The sequence below is a fragment of the Vulpes lagopus genome, chromosome 7 (assembly GCF_018345385.1).
Source record: "Vulpes lagopus strain Blue_001 chromosome 7, ASM1834538v1, whole genome shotgun sequence".
In the NCBI taxonomy this organism is placed as follows: domain Eukaryota; kingdom Metazoa; phylum Chordata; class Mammalia; order Carnivora; family Canidae; genus Vulpes; species Vulpes lagopus.
This window is the reverse complement of record NC_054830.1, coordinates 1475284-1499873: the sequence shown is the minus strand read 5'-3', so window position 1 is coordinate 1499873 and position 24590 is coordinate 1475284. Positions and strand designations below refer to the sequence as shown.

Below are 24590 nucleotides of genomic sequence, written 5' to 3'. Positions count from 1 at the left end.
GTTCTCCGGGTGCCTTTTGCTGGAGTCCCTGAGCAGGCTGTTTAAGGCAAATCCCCCACGTGGGATGTATGGGAAGGACTGTTCTGGCAAGTCCCAGGTGAGAGGAAGGGAGTGGTTCTCAACTGGGGGCGACTTTGCCTCCGGGCAACAGGTGGAAATGTCTAGATATTTTGGTTGATCAGACTGGAGGGGGGCATGGTGCTGCTGGCATGCACCTGGAGATGCTCCCCTGCACCCTGGCCCAGCACAGGAAACTCCAGCCTGGATGGCCGTGGGCCAGCACCCTGCTCTGTGGATGTGCCTCTTCTGGACATTTCATGAGTGGAATCATATAGAGGATATGTGGCCTTTGGTGCCTGGCTTCTTTCCCTGAGGTGTTTTTGTTCTTTTAAATTGAAGTATTTATTTATTTATTTATTTAATTTATTTTTAAGATTTTTATTTATTTATTTGGGGGTGGGGAGAGGCAGAGACACAGGCAGAGGGAAAAACAGGCTCCATGCAGGGAGCCCGATGCGGGACTCGATCCTGGGACCCCGGGGTCATGACCTGGGCTGAAAGCAGACACTCAGCCACTGAGCCACCCTGAGGTCCCTAAACTGAGGTATAATAGATATATCATAACATTGTAGTAGTTTGGTGTACAACCTAATGATCTGATATTTGTGTACATTGTTGAAATGATCACAGTCGGTGCAGTTAGCATCCATCAGCACACATAGTTATAATTTTTTTTTCTTGTGAATAGAATGTCTAAGGTCTACTCTCTCTGCAAGTTTCAAAAATGCGGATACAGTGTTATTAATTACCTCCCCTTGACTTATTTATTGTATGACTGGAAGTTGGTACCTTTTGACCCCTCACCTATTTTGCCTGCCTCCCACCCCTCCACCGGCAACCGCCAACCACCTGTTCTCTGTATCAGTGAGCTCGGTTATTTTTTTTAAAGTTTAATGTTTTATTTTATTTTATTTTATTTTATTTTAGTAATCTCTACAATCAATGGGGGGCTCAAACTGATAATCTAGAGTCATATGCTCTTCTGACTGAGCCAGCCAGGCGCTGCTGTGAGCTCAGTTTTTTATTTTACATTTTACATTTCATCTTTTTTTTTTTTTTTAATTTAGTTTAAGGGGATCCCTGGGTGGCTCAGCGGTTTAGCACCTGCCTTTGGCCCAGGGTGTGATCCTGGAGTCCCGGGATCGAGTCCCACATTGGGCTCCCTGCATGGAGCCTGCTTCTCCCTCTGCCTCTCTGTCATAAATAAATAAAACCTTTAAAATTGGGATCCCTGGGTGGCGCAGTGGTTTGGCGCCTGCCTTTGGCCCAGGGCGCGATCCTGGAGACCCGGGATCGAATCCCACGTCGGGCTCCCGGTGCATGGAGCCTGCTTCTCCCTCTGCCTGTGTCTCTGCCTCTCTCTCTCTCTGTGACTATCATAGATAGATTAAAATTAAAAAAAAAAAAAAAAACCTTTAAAATTTTTATTTTATTTTATTATTATTTTATTTGACATGTACACGACATCACTGAGCTTGTTTTTGAGTTTCCTTCACCTCTAATTTTAATAGGACTCCAGAGAGGGGGGTAGGAGATCCACCGGAAAGAAACCCGGTGTCATTTGCTGTCGAGCTCGGGGTTTCAGGCCAGAGACTCGGCCCTGGACGCCAGCAGTCGGAGGAACAAACAGCAAAGCACAGCGCGGGAGGGGCGGGGGGCTCGCCCGCGCAGGAAACTACAGCTCCCGGGCCGCCCCGCGCAGCCGCGACAGACTACAAGTCCCAGGCTGCTCCGCGGCGGCGGGCGGCGAGCGCCATCTTGGTCGGCGGCGCGGATTGAATGAGCCCGCTGCGCCGCGGCCGCCGTCCCGAGCCGCGCGGGCCCCGAGCCGCCGCCGCCGCCGCCCCCTCCGCCGCCGCCGCCATGGCCACGCCGCTGTCCGGCCGCGCGGGCGGGCCCGCCACCCCGCTGTCGCCCACGCGCCTGTCGAGGCTGCAGGAGAAGGAGGAGCTGCGCGAGCTCAATGACCGCCTGGCGCACTACATCGACCGCGTCCGCGCGCTCGAGCTCGAGAACGACCGGCTGCTGCTCAAGATCTCCGAGAGGGAGGAGGTGACCACGCGCGAGGTGGGCGCGCAGCCGGGCTCCGGCCTGGGAGAGGGCGCTCGGCAGGCCCCGCCCACCGGGGTCCGCGGGGCTGGGGGGGCTCCGGCCTGGGAGGGGGCGCTCGGCAGGCCCCGCCCACCGGGGTCCGCGGGGCTGGGGGGGCTCCGGCCTGGGAGGGGGCGCTCGGCAGGCCCCGCCCACCTGGGTTCCCGGGGCTTGGGGGGGCTCCGGCCTCGGAGGGGGCGCTCGGCAGGCCCCGCCCACCGGGGTCCGCGGGGCTGGGGGGGCTCCGGCCTGGGAGGGGGCGATCGGCAGGCCCCGCCCACCGGGGTCCCCGGGGCTTGGGGGGCTCCGGCCTGGGAGGGGGCGATCGGCAGGCCCCGCCCACCGGGGTCCGCGGGGCTTGGGGGGCTCCGGCCTGGGAGGGGGCGATCGGCAGGCCCCGCCCACCGGGGTCCGCGGGGCTTGGGGGGCTCGGGCCTGGGAGGGGGCGATCGGCAGGCCCCGCCCACCGGGGTCCCCGGGGCTTGGGGGGGCTCCGGCCTCGGAGGGGGCGCTCGGCAGGCCCCGCCCACCGGGGTCCGCGGGGCTTGGGGGGCTCCGGCCTGGGAGGGGGCGATCGGCAGGCCCCGCCCACCGGGGTCCCCGGGGCTTGGGGGGGCTCCGGCCTCGGAGGGGGCGCTCGGCAGGCCCCGCCCACCGGGGTCCGCGGGGCTTGGGGGGGCTCCGGCCTGGGAGGGGGCGATCGGCAGGCCCCGCCCACCGGGGTCCCCGGGGCTTGGGGGGGCTCCGGCCTCGGAGGGGGCGCTCGGCAGGCCCCGCCCACCGGGGGCTTGGGGGGGCTCCGGCCTCGGAGGATGCCCCGCGGGTTTCGGGGACCCCCCCCCGTGAGGTCTGGAGGCCAGACGGGCCCTGCCCACCTAGGAGACCCTCAGGGGGTCTCGGGGAGAGGGGCCCAGGCGGGGGGTGCGCCCTGGGGCAGGCCCCGCCCACGGAGAAGGCCGCGGGATCTTGGGGGGGGGACCTGTGAGCGAGGGATGCGGGATGCTCTCTGGACCGGGCCCCGCCCACCCAAGGTTTCCCCGGCTTTCTCGGGCTCCTGTAAGCGAGGGGTGCACCCTGGGGCAGGCCCCGCCCGCCGAGGGCCCCGCAGGGGGTTTCATGTCCCCCCCCCTCCCCGAGTGAGGCATACGATTCTCAGAGGGATCCCCTAAGGGATCTCTGGGCGACTGGAGGAGCTGGGGCAGGCCCGAGCCTTGAGTGCTGGGAGATCCGGGGATCCCCTGGCCGGGATCTCTTAGCTCCCCTAAGAGTGGCGGGGAGCCCCGGGATGCATCCGGATGCTCCAGCGTCCTGGGAGATGTGGTGGGGTTCTCTGGTCTCCGAGGAGCCTGGGAGTTCAGGCTGTGGGAAGGGGCCCTGCGGAGGGTGGAGGGTCTCGTGGGGGTCCCTGGGGGCGTCCCATGCGCTGCTCTCCGTCCGGCTCTGCAGGGTCCTGTGCTGAATTCCGGGGAGGTGGTTAGGCTGTGGGCTCCATCTCCTACCCGCACCTGGGCTGGGTGGGCACCGGAGGGGGGGGGCGCGTCTGATGCCCCAGGGAAAATTAGAGAGATCCTCATTTGGGCCCTGGGGCACCCGGTTGGCTGATGGGCTGGAGCCTGGTAGGCCCTACAACCTGGAGGGGATGAGGGGATGGGGTGATGTCTGGTTTTGGGGATCCAGCAGGAAGTTTTGGGTTCCAGATGGGTCCCAGGGCTTCACTATAGACGGAGGAGGAAGGGGCTGGGCAAGCCCCGCCCCTGGGGGGGCATTCGAGGGGTAGGGTGTCTGGGGTCCAGGCTGAGTTCTTTCCTTGCTTGGGAACTGTGGCTCCAGCTCAACTACACCAGCCCTCACTGGGCCCAGGCCCCCCCCCCTCAGCTGGACCCCTCCTGTCCCCTTAAAACCCAAATGGGGTTCCTCTGAATCAGGGGGGCGGTGCTCAACGTTGTAGTTCCCCCTGAGGGCCCAGTAGGAGAGCCAGGCCCTGAAGCCAGAATGTGCTTGAGCTTCGGCTGCCCTGTCCTGACTGTGGACTGTGGGACAGACTCGTGGGAGAGCAGCTGGGGGGTCATTTCTGGGAGCCACTTACCCTTTGTGTGACTTTGGGCAAGTCACTTACGCTCTGGGTCTTGGTGCCTCTTCTGTAAAATGGAAACAGTGCCCCCTCCCGTGCTACCTGCCGGGCCTTGCCTGTTAGTGTTTGTTTTGTAGGAGGAGGACAGGCGCCCAGAGGAGGTATCCCGTGGGTTCTGTTGCCTCTGATAGTTGCCAGGATAGGGAATGGCTCAGAAAGCGGCTTGGGTGATGGGGACCAAGAAGGTTGGTAGGAGGTGCCGCCTATACTGCTCGCGCTTGGATTCAAATTCAGATTTGAATTTGTGTCTGTGTGACCTTGGGCGGGTTTTGTTGTTTATAACACGGAGCTAGGAGCTAGACTCGCCCGCCCTGGCCCTCCAGCGAGCGTGGCCGCCTGCCTCGGCCATGCGTGTGTCCTCAGGATGCGGCCCGGTGCCTGCCTGCAGGGAACTGGGGTTGGTTGCTGCGCCGTCCGCTTTTCTCGTCTTTCCCTTGGCCTGGTTGTGCCACCTGCAGATGGGGTGACGGGCCTGCTGGGCCCAGTGCAAGTGGGTGCCAGCCTGCACCGCGTGGGTGCTGTACACAGAGTGCGTGCAAGAGGGCCTGGGGAACCCGATCGGGCCGGTCTGTCTGGGCAGCAGCGTTACTCCTCGGCTGGTCCGGGCTTTCTGGAATCCAGACGAACTCACGGGAACAAAGGCAGTCTTGCTGTGGGTGATAAACCTGCCCCACTGTGACCTCAGGGGCCATGCAGGGGCTCTAGGTGTCACCTGGGGGTGAGGGGTGTGCCCTTAGCTGGAGCTGGGACTTGCAACCAGCTTGTTCCCCTGGAGCTTCCAGCTGCCTGTGGGCCAGGTGATGAGTGTCCCTCTCACCTGGGCAGTGGGGGGAGCTGGTGACTGTGGGGGGGGGTGCTGGAGTGGCGAGCCTAGGGTGCCCTCATGGGCTGTTCAGAGGGCTGGACCTGGAAACGTCCTTGGGCTACAGTGGGGCCCAGGCTTGATGGGCTGCGGTGAGGTGGGTAGGCAGAGGCGCAGAGGGCGCTGGGAAGGTGGCTCCAGGAGGAGGGACGTGGGCTGAGCGGTGTGCGCTTTACCTGTACAGCAGCTTCTCACCTGGATGGATGCTGCCCCAGGGGACGTGCGTGATGCTGGAGACATTAACGTTCATCGTGTTCCGGGTGCTCCTGGCATCGAGTGGGTGGGGAAGGGGTGCCGCACACCCCCGCCCCCCGCCAGTGCTCAGGGTGGCCCCACCCCAGAGGATGTTCCAGCCCCAAATGCCATCAGGAGAAGCCACCTCAGGAACCCTTTGAGGATGTCTGTAAAACGTTACAAGCGTACCACACGCTCGCAGTAAAGTCCTGTTGAGGTGCGTGAGGGAAACCTCAAGCTTCCAAGCCCTTGCCCTTCTGCCCACACGCACGCTCGCTCTCATGTGCCCACGTACGAGTCCCCCCGGGTATCCGACGATACTTCTCTTGTTCGGGTGGGCAGTGCTGTGCTGAATACTCGTGGGCTTGTATCGCTGGAGGGTTTCTGGAAGGACTGGGGCCGGGCTGGGCGCGATTGCTGTTTGAGAGAGCTCTTGGGTGCTGGCAGGGAGGGATGGGACCCAGGAGGGGGGGCAGTTCTCCAGGGAGCCTCCCCAGTCCGGTGTTAAGTTCTTCTAGCCTTAGGTTTCTTTTCCCTTACCTGCCCAGGTGTCCTGTTGCTGCGGGGGGGGGGGGGGGGGGCGGGTAGGGGGTTCCCTTGGGTGGACCCAGGGAGTTGGGTGGGAGGAAGTAGCAGCACTGGGGGTGGCCTGTGTTTGGGGGTTGCCTGCAGAACTGTGGTTCCTAGCCGGGAAGACTTTGTGCCCCAGAGACACAGGAACAGGAACGGGTCACCTCGGGTTATCTGGACTTCCCCCCATGCTACCCCTCCCCGGCCAACACATGCTGACACATTTGTTCACTCTTGGCGCCTGCAGATGCCATAAAAGACCAGACAAAAGGCCCAAGCCGTGGGTCTCCCATTGCTGCGCCCGGGCTCCGCAGTGACGGTGACAGGTGCCGGGAGGCGGGGGCCTGCCCCGAGCACACCTGTTAGTGGCCTGAAAGAGGCTGGGAGCTTGTGCTCTGCAAGAATGTTCTGAATTGTCCCGGGGCTGCAGCGGGGTTGGCAAATGTTTTCTGAAGAGGCCAGAGTCAGCATTTTCGGCTCCGCCGCCCGGAGGTGTGGTCACGGCCCCTCAGCCCGGGGGTTACCGTGGGAGGCCGCCCGCACCCCGTGCAGGGGGACGTGCAGGGGGACGGGCCTGGTTGCGCGCCAAGAAAACCTTATTTAAAATAAAAAAAAAAAAGAAAACCTTATTTATACGCTCTGAGATCTGAATTCCTGCAGTTCACCTGTGTCGCAGGATTTCTCCCCCGCCCCCAGCCCCCAGCCACTTAAAGATGTACGGAAGGTTCTGGGTTTGCAGGCAGACGACACAGCGGGTGGGGTGGAATGTGGCCCGAGGGCCTGGCTCCACCGGCCTAGATAAGCGAGTGAGCCACCGCGAGAACTTAGTGCTTTAAGTGATCCGGACAACTGCGGGTCTTGAACTCCCACCTTGAGATCAAGGGTTGCGCGCTCCCCCGATGGAGCCCGCCGGGCACCCCAGAACCGGGCACCCCAGAACACGGTACTTCAAACAAGACGCTGGAGGTGGCGGCGAGAGTGTGGCCTTGGTGCAGGGTCGGGACGAGGGAATCGGGGGGTGCCAAACGTCTCGGTCGTGGAGGCAGGCGATACGGTGTATTTTTATGTCCTCAACCTTATTTTGAGGCTAGTTTTAGATTTACAGAAAAATGGCGAAAGTACGGGTTTCTGCGTACCCCAACCCGGTTCCCCCAGTAATGCCCCCCCCGCCCCGTCCCTCCCATCAGCGTTTATCACAGTGATTTTACCAGTACTGACGTCATATCGACGTCATTGGCTAACACCCGTACTTCATTTGGGAGTCCTCAGTTTCCCCCCACTTCTCTGTCCCAGGAGCCCTGGGGACCCCACGGGGCGATCAGGTGTCACGTCTCCTTGGGCCTGTTGGGCTGGAGACCACTTCTGAGGCTCCCCTGGTGTGGACGCCCTGGGCAGTCGTGAGGAGCACTGGTCAGGAATTTGTAGGATGTCCTTCTGCGGGGGTCCACCTGGTGTTTCCTTGGCGTCGGGCTGCGGCAGTGGGACAACTAACGTTTTACTGGAATGTTTAAAAAATTAAAAATATTGGCATGCCCCCTGGTTCAGTCAGTGGAGCATGTGACTCCTGATGTTGGAGTTGTGAGTTCAAGCCCCACATTGGGGGTAGAGTTTACTTAAAAAAAAATTAAAATTAGTGTAAAGCTTCCACTGACTGAAGTATGGAGAACTTATTTTTTTTAAGGTTTTATTTATTTATTCATGAGAGAAACAGAGGCAGAGATACAGGCAGAGGGAGAAGCAGGCTCCCTGCTGGGAGCCCGATGCGGGACTCGATCCCAGGACCCCGGGGTCACACCCTGAGTCGAAGGCAGATGCTCAACCACTGAGCCCCCAGGTGCCCCGTATCGAGAACTTAAATACAGTGTCATGATCGCTTCTCCTGCCCCTCCCCCAAGCCGGCTCAGTCCTCGGTCGCCTTTATGACTGCTGTGTTGGTTCCTGGTCATCCCGGGACCCCCACCTGATGTGGGGGTGTGTGAGAAAGGACCCCAGTCTGGGGTGGGGGAGGGGATCTTGCCCACCCCCCCGGCTTAGGAGAGTTCTGGAAGGTAGGATGGCAGGACACAGCTGGGCGCGTAAACATGGGTGCCCAGCTGCCTCTGGAGACAGGAGTGGCCACTTTGTGACCTAAGGTTGATTCCGGAGTCCAGTTCCCAGCGTTGGAAACATCGGGCGTGGCCACAGGCGACCGGCTCTGCGGGAGGGAGGCCCCTGCCGTCGCGGTGGGCGGTGGTGACCAGGGTGCAGGAGGGAGAACCTTCGTCTCTGCTCCACCAGCTTGTGTCATCCTCTTGGAATTGCCCCCAGTGGGCCTGCTCTGCCCTGCAGCGACGGGTCGGGAGAGGCCAGTTTACTGTTCTGTGCCTCCGTTTCCCCATCTGTGAGATCGGGCCCAGGAGCCCGTGTCCCGCCTTACCTATGGGATGAAGTGACTGGGAGCTGCTGGACCGAGGCCCAGGATGCGCAGGCGGGGGCCGGGGGGTCGCGTGTGGAAGGCGGGTCTCAGACGGGCTGTTAGAGCCCCAGCTCTTCTGAAGTCCCAGGTCCGGGAAGCTCCTCGGTCCCTGCAGGCGCGATGGTGGTCACCCCACGTGGCAGGTCCTCGGCAGCTCCCCGGCCCCCTCTGCTCAGGGGCCTTTCCCGTGGAAGGAGGGGTCCCAGCCGCCGTGCACCCCCAGCGCGACACCCGCCGGTATCCTGTAGCTTCGTGGGAGACGCTGCAGCGCTCGGAGCGGCTGGGCCTCCGCCCGCAGCTTTATTGAACTGAATTCCCGCCCCCTGCGGCTCTCGCATCCCGCTGTGCGTGTCGGTGGCTTTAGCGTGTTCAGAGGTGTGCAGCCATCGCCTCTGTCCAGCTCCAGAACATTCCCGTATCCCCCATAGGAGCCTGGCCCCCATCAGCAGTCACCCCCCACCCAGCCCCCACGAGTCCCCTTCCCGTCCGTGGAGGAGCCCGTCCTGCACGTGTCACACACATGAACTCACACCCTGCGGGGCCTCCTGTGTCTGCTTCCCTCCCTGAGCGCCAGGGACTCGGGGCCCATCCCTGGGGCGGCGCGCGGGCGCCTCACTCCTCACGGCCCAGGGATGTGCTCGTGCGTGGGGAACACAGTGTGTATCTGCTCGTCCGCCGACGGACATTGGGGTCGCTTATACCTTCTGGCTGCGTGTGAACTGTGCTGTGAACACGCACACGGGTTCATGCGGATGCGCGTGTCGCTTCTCCCGGGCGGTCGGTTCTGGCAGTGGACTCGCTGGGGTGGAGGGGACCTGCCCCGCTGGCTTCCACGGGCCGTGGGATTTCTTTGTGTGGCCGATATTTGTTCCCCTTTGTCTCTTTGACTCTAGCCGCCCTAGTGGGGTTGAGGGCCTCTCCCTGTCCAGGTTTGGTTGCAGGTACCTGTGAACACCTGTGCCCGGCCCTATGCACGGTGGGTGGAGGCTGGGGGCGAGAAGGCACGAGAAGCATGAGCCGTGTGCCCGCTGGTGGGTGGCTGAGGCAGGGGATGAGGGGACATGGCAGGTGGGGCTGGCTGGGCAGGTCCCCGCATCACTGGGAGCTGTGTCCAGCCCGGGGGCCCCTGCTGCTGGTGGGGAAGGGGGTTCTCCCTGACCTGGGCCTGCTGCTTCCCTCAGGTGAGCGGCATCAAGACGCTGTACGAGTCGGAGCTGGCTGATGCCCGCAGGGTGCTGGATGAGACGGCGCGGGAGCGGGCCCGGCTGCAGATCGAACTGGGGAAACTGAGGGCCGAGCTGGAGGAGGCGAACAAGAGGTAGGTGTGCAGCGGCACTGGCCGCCTGGACGCTGAGGCGTGGTGTGTCCAGGGCAGGCCTCCCCACACCTGGGCACCCTTGCTGCAGGGTCCTGTGGCTGGCCCCGGGGGGTGCGCACCCCTGGCGGGTGCTCTGTGGCCTGGCCTTCTACGTGCCCCTTCCCACCACCTTTGTCCCCTTCCCCCCCAACGTAATTCAGCCCCAGGCAGATTTGAAACCTGAGCAGCTGTCCTGAAACAGAGTCTTGGGGAGCTGCTCCTGCTGGACCGCCGCTCCCAGAGAGGAGGCCCCAGGCCACAAGGCCCAGCCTCCCCTTAGCCCTGGATTCGGGAGCCACTGGTGTGCACCCCACCCCCGCCGGGTCGGGGCCCCAGGGACCTGGACGCACTCCCTCAGCCTCCAGGGCTCCTGTCGGGAGACCCGCCCGGGGAATGGGGTCTGCTTCCCTCCCGCCCAGGAATCCCAGAGCGTGGATCCGGGCCGGGTGGGTGGGTGGCCTTTGGGCCCGGCCTCTTCTCTTATAAGGCACGTTCCCTTGGGTCTGCTTATGAGTAAAAGGCCCGCGGATGGCGTGGAAACCCGGTGCCACTGGTGGGGATGGTACCTGAACAAAGTGCTTCACAGAGGACACTGCGGGACGGCACGTGGTCAGATGTGATCAGGGCCGGACTGTCCTTGTCCCTACTCAGGTAAACTGAGGCAGGGGCCAGGCTTGTCCAGGGTCCCTCAGCTTGGCAGTGACCAGGACTGAGTCCTGGTTCGGAGCCCCCACTCACAGTCCTAACTATCAACAGGGTCGCCTTCACATTTGTGGGTTTTTTTCCCTTCTTACTCTTCTTTTTTTTTTAAGATTTTATTTATTTATTCATGAGAGACAGGCAGAGACACAGGCAGAGGGAGAAGCAGGCTCCCTGCAGGGACCCCGACATGGGACTTGGTCCCAGGACCCTGGGGTCACATCCTGAGCCGTTGGCAGACGCTCAACCACTGAGCTGCCCGGGTGTCTCCATTTTATTTTAAATAGAGTTTCGGGGGTGGTAGTTAGGCAGTTTATAGGAAGATGAGTAGAAACAAAGTTTCTAAAATCTCTTCTCTAGTTTCCTACTGGTAAACACCTTACACACCACGCATTAGCAAGTGTGCAATGTCAGAGACAAGGCAGCGCCAGAGCTCCCGTTACGGTTCCCTCCCGTGGGCGGTACCTTCCGCGGCTTTGGGCAGGTATATACGGAAGCTGTGTCTGCCAGTATAGCGTCACTACCCTGAAAACCCTTGCTCCACCTGTTCCTGTCTCCCTCCAAACTCCCGGCCACCACAGGTCCTTTCACCGCCTCCGCAGCTCTGCCTTTTCCAGAACATCCTAGACTTGGAACCACATGGTGTGTAGCCGCCTCAGATGGGCTTCTCTCAGGGATGTGCCCCTGGGTTCTTCCGTGGAGAACACAGCAGAAAGTCCAGAGGTAGCCCCACACAGTCAAGGCACCCGGTCTTTGGCCAAGGAGCAAAGGCCATCTGCACTGTTAAACAGCCACGTAGACTGTGTATCTCATCAATTATTAGTTTTTTTCTTTTTTCTTTTTTTTAAAGATTTTGTTTATTCATGAGAGGCACAGAGCGAGACAGAGACACAGGCAGAGGGAGAAGCAGCCTCCCTGTGGGAACCCGATGTGGGACTTGGTCCCGGGACCCCGGGATTATGACCTGAGCCGAAGGTAGACACTTAACCGGTGAGCTACCCAGGTGCCTCAATTTATTAGGTTTCTTTCTTTCTTTCTTTCTTTCTTTCTTTCTTTCTTTCTTTCTTTCTTTCTTTCTTTCTTTCTTTCTTTCTTTTAGGTTTCTTAGTTAAAAAATGATCTGTGCTTTTTGGGGAAAATTTAGTGAATTCCAGAGCTTGGGACTCCAGCCACTCTCTCTAGGATCAGTACAGATTCCAGAACCCTCCAGATGCCTGTGATCCTGTGTTTGGCTCCTTGTTTGGGCTAAGAAGCCCTGTTTTTTTTTTTTTTTTTTTTTCTGCTTATCAGTCACAGATGCTCACTGTCAAGAAAGCAGAAAATGCAAAATAGTTTAAAGAAAAAAGTAAAAGTGGGGATCCTTGAGTGGCTCAGCAGTTTAGTGCCTGCCTTTAGCTCAGGGCGTGATCCTGGAGTCCCCAGATCAAGGCCCGCGTTGGGCTTTCTGCATGGAGCCTGCTTCTCCCTCTGCCTGTGTCTCTCATGAATAAATAAATAAAATCTTTAAAAAAAAAAGAAAAAAGAAAAAAAAGTCTGCGGCAGCAGCAGCTTTCACCCAGACGGAGCCGTCGTGGCTGGTCTCGTACTTTCTCCCCTGCATGCCCCCACTGCAGGGGGCTTTTGCCACAAGGAGCCTCTTGCAGATGTCCCTCCCTGAGCCACAAGTGTCCTCTGTGCCAAGATTCTGTCCTGACTGCCAGGATGTTCCATGCCCGGGGCTGCTGGGGCCGTGTTAAGCTGCTCCCATTGTTCTGCGACAGCGTCTGTGGCTGGCAGCTGTGCCCACTGTCGCAAGAGTCACTTTCCTCAGCCTGCAAGCAGATTGGCCTGATGCTGGGCTTGGCGGTGGCAGGCGGGACAAGAGGAATGGCCAATCCAGGGATTTGTGGCCCCTGCCCCACAAGGCAGGCTTCCTGTCCTCGCTGGGCCTATGGACGCCTCTTCCGCCCTCCGGCGCTCAGGTGCCTCACTTGCTGTTCTGGGTGCAGGAGCCCTTCCAGAGCCGGGAGATGGGGCCGTTGAGATCTGGTGTTCTTTCCCTAGCCAATTTATCCCATCCTTGTGATGGTAGGAACGTGGGTAGCTGCGTGGAGGGCCTGACAAATCCTCCAGGACTTACTGTTAGACAAATGAGGAATTTGTGTTAAGGCCCTGAAGCTCGTAAGACGTGGCCAGTGAGACATAAGCCAGTGGGACGCCCCAGTGCCCCTGCTTTCTGGACCATTCTGTGTAGCTCTGCAGAATCTGAATATTGGATAAAATTGAGAAATTTTCACATTGAGGCACTAGACTGGCTCAGTTGGAAGAGCACGTGATACTTGATCCTGGGGTGGTGAGTTCGAGCCCCACATTGGGTGTAGAGATTATTTAAATAAACTTAAGAAAAGTAAAGAAGTTTTCCCCATCACCTGATGCCTTTGTTCCTGGCACCCGGGCTTCGTTGCTGATCTCAGACTGCCCGGGCACACCTCGCCCGAGGGCCTCTGCACTTGTGCTTCCTCTGCCCGGATAGTTTTCTCCCGGAAATAACAGATGTGGCTCATTCTTATGCTCCCCTCATTCAGATCTATTTCGGGGGCCACCCCTGGCAGGGCTTGCGCAGCAGTGCAGTTCCCACCCGGCTCATGCTCCTCCCTCCCCTCCTGTCCTGCTTCCCCTGCCTTTCTGTTGCAGACTCGTGTCTGACAGGTGGCATGTTTCACTGTCACTGCCACCCACTAAGACGTTTTACATCGGGAGAGCAAGGGTGTTCCCAGATGTATCTCTGGCATGAGGGTGGCTTTCTCCACACAGTGGGCTCTTGGTAATGGTTGACAGACAAAGATTTGTTTCCCCAAACTCCTGCAAAACCTGCTCTAGGGGCTTAGGGTTCGAAGCCCCCCCATGAGCAGGGGAGCCAGGACTGTGTGGCTTAACTCAGGAATGGGATGGCAGGACCCCGAGACCCTCGTGGAGGCTGATGATAAAATGTTCGAGTGGAGCTCTGTGTTCCCAGGGCTGCTGTTGAGGACGCGGGCAGCTCGGGAGCTGAAGGCACTGGTCTACACCACCCTACCTCATGTGAGCCGATGCCATGGCCCCCGTGGTTCTCGCTCACTGGGTGGATGCTGCTCAGCCCCCATAGTGCCCCCGTGAGAGGTGTGCTGGGAGGAGCTCCTGGGGGCCCCCACTCTTGCTGGGGATGGCTCTGTCACCTTCTTGGACTTGCATTCAACTCCAGGAAGACTGAGAATTCCATTGAGAAGTGTTGGAGAGCCTCAGGCCCATGCTGGTAATGGCTGGGTGTGAAAAAAATCTATTTGCCGTCTCTGATATTGGGGGACATCGTCTACTAGAATATCAGAGGAACCTGCTTAAAATACGTCAAGGTTGCAAATAAGATTGACTTTTTAAAAGCTGACATTTTAATATGCAGCTTTAATAAATTATACATCTCTTTTTTTTTTTTTTTTTTTTTAAGATTTTATTTATTCATGAGAGACACAGAGAGAGGCAGAGACACAGGCAGAGGGAGAAGCAGGCTTCATGCAGGGAGGCCGATGGGGACTCGATCCCGGGACCCCGGGGTCATGCCCTAAACCTGAGGCAGACACTGAACCACTGAAGCCACCCAGGGGTCGCAATACATTAATTTCTTAAAAAGTCATTTTCCCATAAATGAAATGATTCATTCCCATAAATGATGGGAAAAGTCATTTTCCGATAAATGGGTGTCCCCAAATCACCAAAACCTGACATTCAAGCTCTTTCTTGGAGGTTTTTCGGAGCGCTTGTATTTGTTAGCTGATACAGAGCAGGTTTGAAGAAGGGGCACCTTCTGGGCCGATGGGCCGGGCTCCGTTACCCCAGAGCTCCTGCAGCAGCTGCCCCCCACCAGAGGCCGGAGGAGCTTGTCCCTGGGCCCCCAACACTGCCTGGGGGGCTCCTGTAGGCCCAGACTTGCCGCCCTTGCTGACCCCGCTCCTCACTTGCAGCTCCAAGAAGAGGGAGGGCGAGCTCACCGTGGCCCAGGGCCGCGTGAAGGATCTGGAGTCCCTCTTTCACCGGAGTGAGGCGGAGCTGGCTGCCGCCCTCAGTGACAAGCGCGTCCTGGAGAGCGACCTGGCGGAGCTGCGGGCCCAGCTGGCCAAGGCAGGTTTAAGGCGGCAGGCGGCCTGGGGGGGGAGCGGCCTGGGCCAGGTCTCCAGCCCCCCGACACCCCATGCTGAAGCGCGCGCGTGTCCGAGGGGATCCCTGGGCCCCCAGAAGCCACACGGTGCGGCGGACGAGGGTCGTCACCTCGCTTGCTGGCCTGTGTCTCCCAGGCGGAGGACGGTCATGCCGTGGCCAAAAAGCAGCTGGAGAAGGAGACGCTGATGCGCGTGGATCTGGAGAACCGCTGCCAGAGCCTGCAGGAGGAGCTCGACTTCCGGAAGAACGTCTTTGAGGAGGTGAGTCTGGGCCAGGGGGCCTTCCCTGTGCGGGCACATCGGTGTCCTCCCACTTTCTGGCAGGCGGGTGCACTTCCTCCCGAGGTCCCGCGCCTCTCCCAGCCTCCGAGGACACCGGCTTGTCGCCGCATCCCTCCATCCGGGCTGCCTTCACGTAGCCTCTCCTTGGTCTCTGCTCTTCGTGTCTTAAGAGGATGCGAAGAGGGCCCTGTCATTGGGTTAGGGCCCACCCAGGTCATCCAGGACCATCTGATTGTGAGACTCTTATTTTTTTTTTTTTTTAAATTTATTTATTTATGATAGTCACAGAGAGAGAGAGAGAGAGAGAGGCAGAGACACAGGCAGAGGGAGAAGCAGGCTCCATGCACCGGGAGCCTGACGTGGGATTCGGTCCCGGGTCTCCAGGATCGCGCCCTGGGCCGGGCGCCAAAGGCAGGCGCTAAACCGCTGCGCCACCCAGGGATCCCTGTGAGACTCTTATTAATCCCATCTGCAAAATCCCCTTTTCCAAATAAGGTCACACCCCCACGTTCTGGGGATTAGGACATGGACACGTTTGGGGGCACCCCCCCTGAACCCAGGGCAGACCCTCTCTGTGAAAGGCCAGGGGAGGGCACACCTGCTGCCTTTGCTTCCTGGGTCCACCCCCCGCCCCCCCGCCCCCCGCCTCTTAATCCCTGGGCCTGGGCCCTTGGGTATGGCATTCCTGAGTGACGTTCCTGGCAGAGCGAGAGGTTCTGTGTCTTCTGGAAGGGGACGTGGCTTGGCGGCCCCCTAGCTCATCATCACAGAGCCCATTGTCCTGTCATGGCCCCGAATGGAACCTCAGGCCAGCTGGTGCATGCACTCAGTGCCCCCAGGGAGCTGCTGCCAGGAAGGATGCCCATACAACTGAGGAGTGGCTTCCAGCTGCAGCCAGGCCCAGTGAGAGCCAGGCCAGGGCTGCCAGGGGAGGTGGGGAGAGCCCGGGAGGGAAGCCCTGAAGGCATCCACCAGAGAACTGGGGCCTCGGAGGGGATCTGGAAGGGGCGGAGGAAGAGAGCTATGCGGGGACCTGTGAGGGGAGCCCGAAGGGTACCCTGCAGGGGCTCCTGGAGGGGCTCCCCGAGGCTGGCAGCTGGGAGCTCTTGGCGGGGAGCCACGCAGGGGGCGCTGCGCGGGTGGGTGTGCTGCTCTGGGTTCCGTGAGTTTCATGACCTCTCTGTAAACAGGATTGGCTTCCTTGAGAAACAGTCCTATTGTTCTTGCAAACTGATAGCACAGTGTGATAAGTGCCTGCTTTCTGTGCTGGAGTGAGTTTCTTGGGGGAGGGAGCCCCCTTCCCTTGGAGCCCGGGGCTGGTGAACAGTGCCCTCTGGGTGCACCTGACCCTACCAAGCCTAGGGCCCCAGCCGTTGGTTTATTTAGTGCGGCTATGGCGACCTGCAGGCTTGGTCCTGAGAGCCGGGTCTCTGTCTTGGATCCCAGGTACCTGAGATGGGCTTGGTAGGAATTCCTTTTTCTTCTTTTTCTTTCTTTTTTCTTTTTTTTTTTTTTATTAAAGATTTTATTTATTTATTCATGGAAGACGCAGAATGAGAGAGGGAGGCAGAGACACAGGCAGAGGGAGAAGCGGGCTCCATGCAGGGAACCCGACATGGGCTTTGATCCCGCTCTCCAGGATCACATCCTGGGCTGAAGGCGGTGCTAAACTGCTGAGCCACCGGGGCTGCCCTCTTTTTCTTTTCTTTTTTTTTTTTTTAATTTTAAATTTTTATTTATTTATGAGAGAGAGAGAGAGAGAGAGGCAGAGACACAGGCAGAGGGAGAAGCAGGCTCCATGCACCGGGAGCCCGACGTGGGACTCAATCCCGGGTCTCCAGGATCGTGCCCTGGGCCAAAGGCAGGCGCCAAACCGCTGCGCCACCCAGGGATCCCCTCTTTTTCTTTTTTTAAGATTTTATTTATTTGAGAGAAGGTGCATGTGGGCGGGGCAGGTTGAAGATCTCAAGCAGACTCCCCACTGAGCACAAAGCCCAGCTCAGGGCTTGATCCTACGACACTGAGATCGTGACCTGAGCCGAAACCAAGAGCCACCCATTGGATGCCCAACCGAATGAGCCACCCGGGTACCCCTCATCAGGAATTCTTTTAACAACAGCTTTATTAAAATATGCCTACACATAAAACTTTTGAAGTGTACAATGTGGTTGATCTTAGTACATTCAGAGTTGTGCAGTCTTCATCTTTAACTCTAGAATATTCCATCAGCCTAAAAGGACACCATGCCCATCAGCTGTAACTTCCCACCCACACCCAAGTCCCCTTCCCGTCCGTGGACGAGCCCGTCCTGCATGTGTCACACACGTGGACTCACACACTGCGTGGCCTCCTGTGTCTGGGTCCCTCCCTGAGCGTCTTGGGCTCAGGGTCTGTTCCCCGGGTGGCACGTGTGGGCGCCTCCTTCCTTTTCGCGGCTGAGTAGCGTTCCTGTGCATGGGGGACATCTGGGCCGCGTCTACTCTGGTGACTCTGACTCCTGCGGCCGTGAACTGTGTGAACAAGAACCGGGAAGGTTCCCCAGCGGTTCATTGCATAGTTTTGAGCCCTGGCCTGGGCGTGGCACTTGGGTTGATGACACTGGTGACCAGGAGGCAGGTGAGTGGCAGGGCCGGGGCCCCACTGCAGTGCAGTGATGACCATGCTGCGCCCCAGGAGGTGCGGGAGACCCGGCGGCGGCACGAGCGGCGCCTGGTGGAGGTGGACAGCAGCCGGCAGCAGGAGTACGACTTCAGGATGGCTCAGGCGCTGGAGGAGCTGCGCAGCCAGCACGACGAGCAAGTGCGGCTGTACAAGCTGGAGCTGGAGCAGACCTACCAGGCCAAGGTGCTGGCCGGGGCTGGAGGGTGCGTGGCGGAGCTCCCTGGCCGCTGCCAGCCCCTCACTGGCCTGCCCGTGTCCCTCTAGCTGGACAGTGCCAAGCTGAGCTCTGACCAGAACGACAAGGCCGCCAGCGCTGCCCGGGAGGAGCTGAAGGAAGCCCGCATGCGGCTGGAGTCCCTCAGCTACCAGCTCTCCGGCCTCCAGAAGCAGGTGACTCCTGAGGGCCGTGGTCCTGGGCCCGCCCCCGCAGTGGGACCCTCCTTCAGGCGACTTGGCTGTAGACGAGCCCCGAACCTTGTGCTCGGGGGTCCTTCCGTCCCCCGCCCACCCCAAGGCCCCTTTCCTGCTGTGGGCGCCCGCCGGCTCAGGCAGGAGGGGGAAGAGGCCGCAGTCGGGTGGGCGTCTCTGCATGAGCCGCAGAGGCCGCCTGACCTGGCCCCGGGCCCCCCGCCACCTGCCAGGCCAGCGCAGCAGAGGACCGGATTCGCGAGCTGGAGGAGACCATGGCCGGGGAGCGGGACAAGTTCCGCAAGATGCTGGACGCCAAGGAGCAGGAGATGACAGAGATGCGGGACGTGATGCAGCAGCAGCTGGCCGAGTACCAGGAGCTGCTTGACGTCAAGCTGGCCCTAGACATGGAGATCAGCGCCTACCGCAAGCTGCTGGAGGGCGAGGAGGAGAGGTGGGGCTGGAGGCGTGGGGGGCAGGGGTGGGGAAGGGGGGCCCCGGGGTTCGCCGCTCAGGAGCTCCGGTCTCCCCTCCCACTCTGTCCCGCAGGCTGAAGCTGACCCCCAGCCCGTCATCGCGGATCACCGTCTCGCGGGCCACGTCGAGCAGCAGCAGCAGCGTGTCCACTGCCGGCCGCTCGGGCCGCAGCAAGCGGAAGCGGCTGGAGGCGGAGGAGTCGCCGGGCCCCGGCTCGAGCGGCATCGGCTCCGGCAGCAGCAGCAGCACCACCAGCTTCCACCTGGCGCAGCAGGCCTCGGCCTCGGGCGGCGTCAGCATCGAGGAGATCGACCTGGAGGGCAGGTTCGTGCAGCTGAAGAACAGCTCGGACAAGGTGAGCGGCCTCCGTCCCTGCGGGCTCGGGCGGGGGCTCCTCCCCGAGCTGTGTGTGAGGCGGGGTGTCCTCTGTGCCAGGACCAGTCTCTGGGCAACTGGAGGATCAAGAGGCAGGTCCTGGAAGGGGAGGAGATCGCCTACAAGTTCACGCCCAAGTACGTGCTGCGCGCCGGCCAGACTGTCACGGTAGGTAGCCATGGAAGGGCGGGCTGCTGGGACGGTGGGGACAGTGGGGGCCACTCGTGGAGGGGGAGGCGGCAGTCTTCACTGCCCAGGGGACTACTGGGAAGGGTAGCTGGCATGGGGCTGGGCCGGGGGCAAGCATGGAGTGATTTGGCTCTGGGAACATCTGCCTCTTGTCACGGGTCACGTGTGTCAGCGTCGTGCCACTGGAGCCCTTTGCAGCGCCCTGGGACGTGTCAGCATTCATGGTGCGGGGGCCAGGCTGTGTGGGCTGGCGGGCCCTGCACAGGGATAGAAGACTCACAGGAGTGGAGCCCTGGGGCCGCGGGGCACAGCTCAGCCTGCGTCTGCTGATGGGAGAGCCCGTGGCCACCGTGGGGCTGGGGGTTGTTGGTGCCCTGACATGTCCCTCGGCCGGACCCGGGGGTGGCGATAGGGAGCTGGCTGCTGGAACGTGGTACTGGGGACCGAGCCAGCATTGACGGGGAGGCCCCCCTGTGTCCCCAGGTGTGGGCAGCTGGCGCGGGAGTGGCCCACAGCCCCCCCTCGACGCTCGTGTGGAAGACCCAGAACAGCTGGGGCACTGGCGAGAGCTTCCGGACCGTCCTGGTCAATGCTGATGGGGAGGTGGGTGCCGAGGCCTGCCAGGGTCCCTCCTAGAGCTCCCCTCCCCCCCCACGTCCAACCCTTACTGCACCACTGGGTGCACAGGCGCCTGAGGGCGGAGCTTTGGCCCGTGAGGCCCATGAATGCAGCCCTGGGGCTGGTACGTGGCTCTGCAGCGTCCGGAGCTTGGCCGGAGCATCCTGACCTGAGCGCCGGCACGACGGGCTGGTGCCTGTCCCCCAGGGGTCAAGCATTTGTGGCTCAAATCTTGCACAGGAAGTGGCCATGAGAACCGTGAAGCAGTCCTCGGTGGTGCGAGAGACAGAGAACGGGGAGGAGGGAGAAGAGGAGACAGCGGAGTTTGGCGAGGAGGATCTTTTCCATCAGCAGGTAGCAGCCGTGGATGTGCGCTGGAACACGCATGCTCACGCGGGCAGGTGCACACGCACACCTGGCTGGGTCCGGGTCTGGATGCCCTGCAGCTTGCCACCGGGGTGGGCTGTGGGGGCAGTGCCTTGCATCCGGGCTCTTGCCTGCTGTGTGGACCTTGGGTTCTGGCCCGGGGCCCCCAGGAGCACCTCCAGGCGGCAGTGTAGCCCTGAACGGGCCCTGATGCCGCTGCTCCCCCAGCCCGAGAGACCGGGGCTTAAGAAACCTTTTTTTTGGGGAAGGGCTCCTGAGGTCCTGGGGCCGAGCTGCAGCAGCTCCACGAGGTAAGGCTGGTGTCTGACCTTTAAGTTGTGACGTGCTGTGTGGCTCCCAGCAGAAGCAAGGGGATGTGGAAGGTTCTGGAACAGGGATAGGTGAGGCTGAAGCTGCTGGCCGTCAGCTTGCCGGGAGCTGCTGTCCTGGGGTGGGCAGGCCATGGTCCGGCCTCTCCCCGGCAGGGGTGGTGGTGGGCCGCCAGGTACCTGCCTGGCCAGGTGGGCACGCATCGGCCTCTCAGGCTGCCGGCCTTTCTTTCCAGGGGGACCCCAGGACCACCTCGCGAGGCTGCCGCGTGATGTGAACGGAACTCGCCTCATTGCCCGTCTTTCTTCGCTCAGAGCCACTGAAAACTATTTTTATATCATTGGCTGTCTTTAGTCCTTGATACGTTTCTAGAGAATTTGTAGGCACACTGCCGGAACTCGGGGCGGCTGGGGATCTTTCCTCGGCCTTCCTCGGACCCTCCTTTCCTCGCCACTGGCCAGACGTTGTTTTTGGTGCCCCATTTCACTATTTGGTTGAATTCAAGGCCAAGGAACCTGACGGCTCGTGGGGGTTGGGCATGCAGGCTGGAGGGCCCGGCCGGGCTCGGGGCTCCTCCGGGTCCCCACTGCCTCCACCACAGACGCGCGGGGCCCCCTCTCTGGGAGCTGCCCTGGGGCCCTGGAGTGGACGGAGGGCAGGACTTGGTAGCAGTTGAATTGTTGGTCAAGCGCGTTCAAAACCAAATCCAGAGTCCAGGTTCTGAGCTGGTGGAGGCAGGCCCATCCGCTGTGGAACTCTGGTGCCCGGCCGCAGGCGCGGGGCTTGGGGTGCAGGTCATGGCTGCCCGGCCTGGGCTCCGGGGTGACTCCTGGTTTGGTGGTGCGCGGCCACTGGCCGGGGCGCGGCACCCGTACTGGGGCGCCCTGCAGTGCGCCCCTTTCCCTTCCTGGCTGGCTGGCCCTTGGGTTTCTGGAGCTTTCTGTAGTCGAGTTCTTCAGCTTGCAGGACCAGCGGGGTGGGAGCGATGGGAACGGGGACAGCTCTGTTTTGAGGCTTGTCGCCAGGTAAAGGGCAAGGGCACAGGTGGCAGGGGAAGTGGGATCACCTTGGGAGCAGGTGCCCTGGGTTTCAGCGCCACTGCCGGCGGCTGGGAGCCGGTCCGCCCCGGTGAGGGGAGCGACAGCGCCGGCAGGGGAGGCGCCCGTGGCCGGCGCCCCGTGGGGTCCTCTGCCCTGTGCTGGGGCTGAGCCCCGACCCCCGCCCCGCTCCTGTCCGCAGCCTCCCCCTGAGGGGACGTCGCTGTGGCGGTGCCCCCGGGGGCCCCGGGCCTGTCCGCCCCGCCGCCGCGTCCGCTCACCGTTTACACCCTCCACATAGATGCACAGAAGTTATTTTTTTAATGGATATTTATTTTTCTACATTGGTCAGTACCCAGACTGCGGCCCGGCCCCGCTGCGGGGCTGCTGCGGGCGGCGCTGGGACCGCCCCGGGGGAGGGGCGCTGCCCGGGTGGGTCCTCCCGAAAGGGCAGCTCGAGTCTTGCAGACGAAGCACTGAGCCACGCCCGCCTCCCTGGGACACGGCTCGGGCCGGGCCGGGGCTCGCTTCCCGCGGAGCTGACCGGCCCCGGGGCGCCCGCAGCGGACCTGGGCGCGGAGGCCGGGCCTCCCCAGGAGGGGAGCGAGCCCCGCTAGGCCGCGGCAGGCCCCGGGGGCGCGGTGCACCGGGCAGGTGGCCGCCGCGCTGCAGGCGTCCCGGGGGGGGGCAGCTCGGAGTCCGACGTCCTTAGCTTTAAGGGCTCCAGGGCGCGGAGTGGGCCCCCGCCCCCCGCCGAGCACCGGCTACCGGCTCAGCCTGCCGGGCCGCCCGGGGCCTCGCATGCCAACCGTGTGGTCTTTCTTTCTCCGATTTGTAATATGCATTTTATGACTGGAAACTTTTTGTACGACGCTCCAATAAACGTTTTGGTTTTAAGTGCTGCCCCCGAGTCCGCTGTGACGCGGCGGCCCCGCCCGGCGGGAGGGGAGGGTCGGAGCCCCGGGGGCGGCCCGCGCCGTCGGTCACGTGACGCGCCGTGCGCATGCGCGGCGGCACCCGCAGTGCGACCCGAGATCGTCCTGGGCGGCCCTCGAGCCTCCCCTCCCCCCCCTCCGCCGCCGCCGGCTCGCTCGGGGAGGCCGCACGGCCTTGTGGGAGTTGCAGTCCAACTCGGCTCCGCTCCCAGCACGCCCAGACTCCATTTCCCGTGATGCCCCGGGCGGCCGACTTCCGGCGTGGGTACGGATCGGCGCACGCGGCGTCGGTTCGGTTGACTGCGGAGCCATGGAGGGTGGCTTCGGGTCGGACTTCGGGAGCTCCGGCGGCGGCAAGCTGGACCCGGGGCTCATCATGGAGCAAGTGAAGGTGCAGATCGCCGTGGCTAACGCACAGGAGCTGCTGCAGGTGCGGGGCCAGGCCGGGGCGGGCGCCGTGGGCGGTGGGGTCCACGGGGGTGGGTGTCGCGGCTGAGCTCGCGTGTCCCCACAGAGGATGACGGACAAGTGCTTCCGGAAATGCATCGGGAAGCCGGGGGGCTCCCTGGACAACTCGGAGCAGGTGAGACCGGCGGGGAGCAGCTGCGCGTGCGCGGGCTGGGGGTGGTCGCGGCGGGACCAGTGCGCGTGCGCAGCCCGCTGCCCGGGGAAGGGGCGCGGGGCGCGGGCGGGGCGGGGCGGGGCGGGGCGGGAGCTGCGGGGCGGGAGCTGAGGCGCGCCCTCCCCGCCTGCAGAAGTGCATCGCCATGTGCATGGACCGCTACATGGACGCCTGGAACACCGTGTCGCGCGCCTACAACTCGCGGCTGCAGCGGGAACGAGCCAACATGTGACCCCGGGGCGCCGCGCCCGGCCCCCTCCCCTCATTCCGTTTCCATAAAAGCCCTTTGCGAGGCGGGGTCCGCTCGTGCATCCTGCCTGCGCGTGCTTGTGAGGAGACCTGCCGGCGAGCGCGGCGGGGGGCCCGGGGCCCGGGACTTGGAGCGGCGGCACGGCCCCTGCTGTGGCCAGGCCCACCTCGGCCTCGGGCGGAGAATGCGCATTTGGACCTGGGGGTGCGGTCGCCCCCTTCCCCCGAGCTGTGACCTCTGACGGTGGACGGACGAATAAAAGGGGCGGAGAGAAGCCGGGCGCTGTTCCCTGCGGGGCTCTCTGCGGCCGGTGGTCGCGCGCGTCCCCGGGGGCACCCCCGGCAGCCCCTCGGGGCGGGGGAGGGGGACGGGGCAGGGGCCCCTGCTGCGGCGCGGAGGTGCGGAGCCAGAGGCAGGGGCACGGGCACGGGCACGGCCGTTTATTGCAACAAGGTTGGCGGGGACGCCGCCCGCAGCCCCCTCCCCCGCGCGGCCGGTCCCGCCGCCTCCTCCTGGCCCCGGGCGGCGGCCGCGGCGGTCACTCCTGGACGTGCTGCCCGATCCAGCCCCGCACGGCGGCCACCCGCGTGTAGACGCCCGGGAAGTGCGGCCGTCCGCAGCCGTAGCCCCAGCTGGTGACCCCCGTCAGCACCCAGCGGCCCGACGGCTCCCTGCAGGCCAGCGGTCCCCCGGCGTCACCCTGGGCGAGAGGCGAGGCCTGAGCGCAGGCCGCCGCCGGCCCGGCCCCGCCCCGGGAGGCGGCTCCGGGAGGGCGGTGGGGCGCGGGCGCGCGGGCGCAGTGCGCTCACCGAGCAGCTGTCCACGCCGCCCTGCGGGAAGCCGGCGCACAGCATGCGGCTGCTGATCTGCACCGGGTAGAAGCGGCGGCACGTCTGCTCGCTGAGGACGCGCACGGCCGCCTGCTGCAGCTGCCGCGCCATGGAGCCTGCGGGCGGGACGGGGTCACGGGGGGCCGCGGGCGGGGGGCCGGGGTCGCGGGGGGGCGGGCGCGCCTACCTCCCTCGCGCACCGAGCCCCAGCCGGTGATGACGCAGCGCGCGCCGTCGGGCGGCCGCGGCGCGGGCTCGGGCAGGCAGATGGGCCGCACCAGGCGGCTGCGGCGCACGGGCCCCGCCAGCTCGAGCAGCGCCACGTCGTAGTCGAGCGTGTAGAGGTTGTAGAAGGGGTGTTTGTAGATGCGCGCCACGCGCTCCAGCTGCCCGTCGGCGCCGCCCAGGAACGGGGTGCCCAGGAGGGCCGCCCACTGCTTGGGGTCCCCGTAGCTGCGGGCGCGGCACAGGCGTCGGCGAGACCCCGGCCCTGCTGGCGCCGCCCGGGCTGCTCCTCGGGGCGCGGGGTCCCGCCGCTACCGCCCCCCCCCCACTCGGGAGGCCCACGGTGCGCCCCCCGCT

The 24590-nt window shown here is 62.6% G+C and overlaps 3 protein-coding genes and 1 long non-coding RNA gene across 8 annotated transcripts in view; 2 read left to right on the top strand and 2 right to left on the bottom strand.

Annotated features, from left to right (window-relative positions):
- The first annotated feature begins 1824 nt into the window (after positions 1-1824).
- Positions 1825-20674, top strand: LMNB2 (lamin B2). 5 transcript variants are annotated; one of them, XM_041762181.1, is made up of 12 exons: positions 1825-2127; positions 9585-9721; positions 14434-14590; positions 14764-14889; positions 17584-17754; positions 17836-17961; positions 18213-18433; positions 18529-18811; positions 18892-18999; positions 19504-19623; positions 19879-19992; positions 20570-20674. In XM_041762181.1, the coding sequence occupies exons 1-12, from the start codon at positions 1840-1842 to the stop codon at positions 20609-20611; spliced, it is 1893 nt and encodes a 630-aa protein (XP_041618115.1). In that variant the 5' UTR covers positions 1825-1839; the 3' UTR covers positions 20612-20674. The 5 variants fall into 5 exon arrangements, with proteins under 5 accessions (XP_041618115.1, XP_041618119.1, XP_041618117.1 ...); XM_041762185.1 differs by lacking the exons at positions 1825-2127; positions 9585-9721 and adding an exon at positions 10714-11101; XM_041762183.1 differs by lacking the exons at positions 1825-2127; positions 9585-9721 and adding an exon at positions 11385-11434.
- LOC121494991 lies at positions 7743-9681 on the bottom strand. The gene is made up of 3 exons (XR_005988946.1): positions 9563-9681; positions 8365-9390; positions 7743-8270 (listed from the first exon to the last, which is right to left on the bottom strand). It is a non-coding gene; the product is annotated as an uncharacterized LOC121494991 (long non-coding RNA).
- A 1900-nt stretch (positions 20675-22574) lies between the features above and the next one.
- Positions 22575-23452, top strand: TIMM13 (translocase of inner mitochondrial membrane 13). The gene is made up of 3 exons (XM_041762186.1): positions 22575-22736; positions 22821-22889; positions 23062-23452. The coding sequence occupies exons 1-3, from the start codon at positions 22617-22619 to the stop codon at positions 23158-23160; spliced, it is 288 nt and encodes a 95-aa protein (XP_041618120.1). The 5' UTR covers positions 22575-22616; the 3' UTR covers positions 23161-23452.
- A 145-nt stretch (positions 23453-23597) lies between these two features.
- The window catches only part of TMPRSS9 (transmembrane serine protease 9), a 45438-nt gene continuing 44445 nt past the window's right edge, over positions 23598-24590 (bottom strand). Inside the window, exons 16-18 of the mRNA XM_041762187.1 lie at positions 24196-24461; positions 23988-24124; positions 23598-23878 (exon numbers count right to left, since the gene is read on the bottom strand). Of these exons, the coding sequence (XP_041618121.1) occupies positions 23717-23878; positions 23988-24124; positions 24196-24461 (565 nt within the window). The 3' untranslated portion in view covers positions 23598-23716. The remainder of the gene's footprint in view (positions 23879-23987; positions 24125-24195; positions 24462-24590) is intronic.

Coding starts and splice junctions, on each gene's coding strand:
- LMNB2 (XM_041762181.1), top strand. CDS start 1,840: ATGAGCCCGCTGCGCCGCGGCCGCCGTCCCGAGCCGCGCGGGCCCCGA. Junction 9,722..14,433: donor CTGGAGGAGGCGAACAAGAG/GTAGGTGTGCAG, acceptor CCTCACTTGCAG/CTCCAAGAAGAGGGAGGGCG. Junction 19,000..19,503: donor GCGCCGGCCAGACTGTCACG/GTAGGTAGCCAT, acceptor CTGTGTCCCCAG/GTGTGGGCAGCTGGCGCGGG.
- TIMM13 (XM_041762186.1), top strand. CDS start 22,617: ATGGAGGGTGGCTTCGGGTCGGACTTCGGGAGCTCCGGCGGCGGCAAG. Junction 22,737..22,820: donor ACGCACAGGAGCTGCTGCAG/GTGCGGGGCCAG, acceptor GTGTCCCCACAG/AGGATGACGGACAAGTGCTT. Junction 22,890..23,061: donor CCCTGGACAACTCGGAGCAG/GTGAGACCGGCG, acceptor CCCCGCCTGCAG/AAGTGCATCGCCATGTGCAT.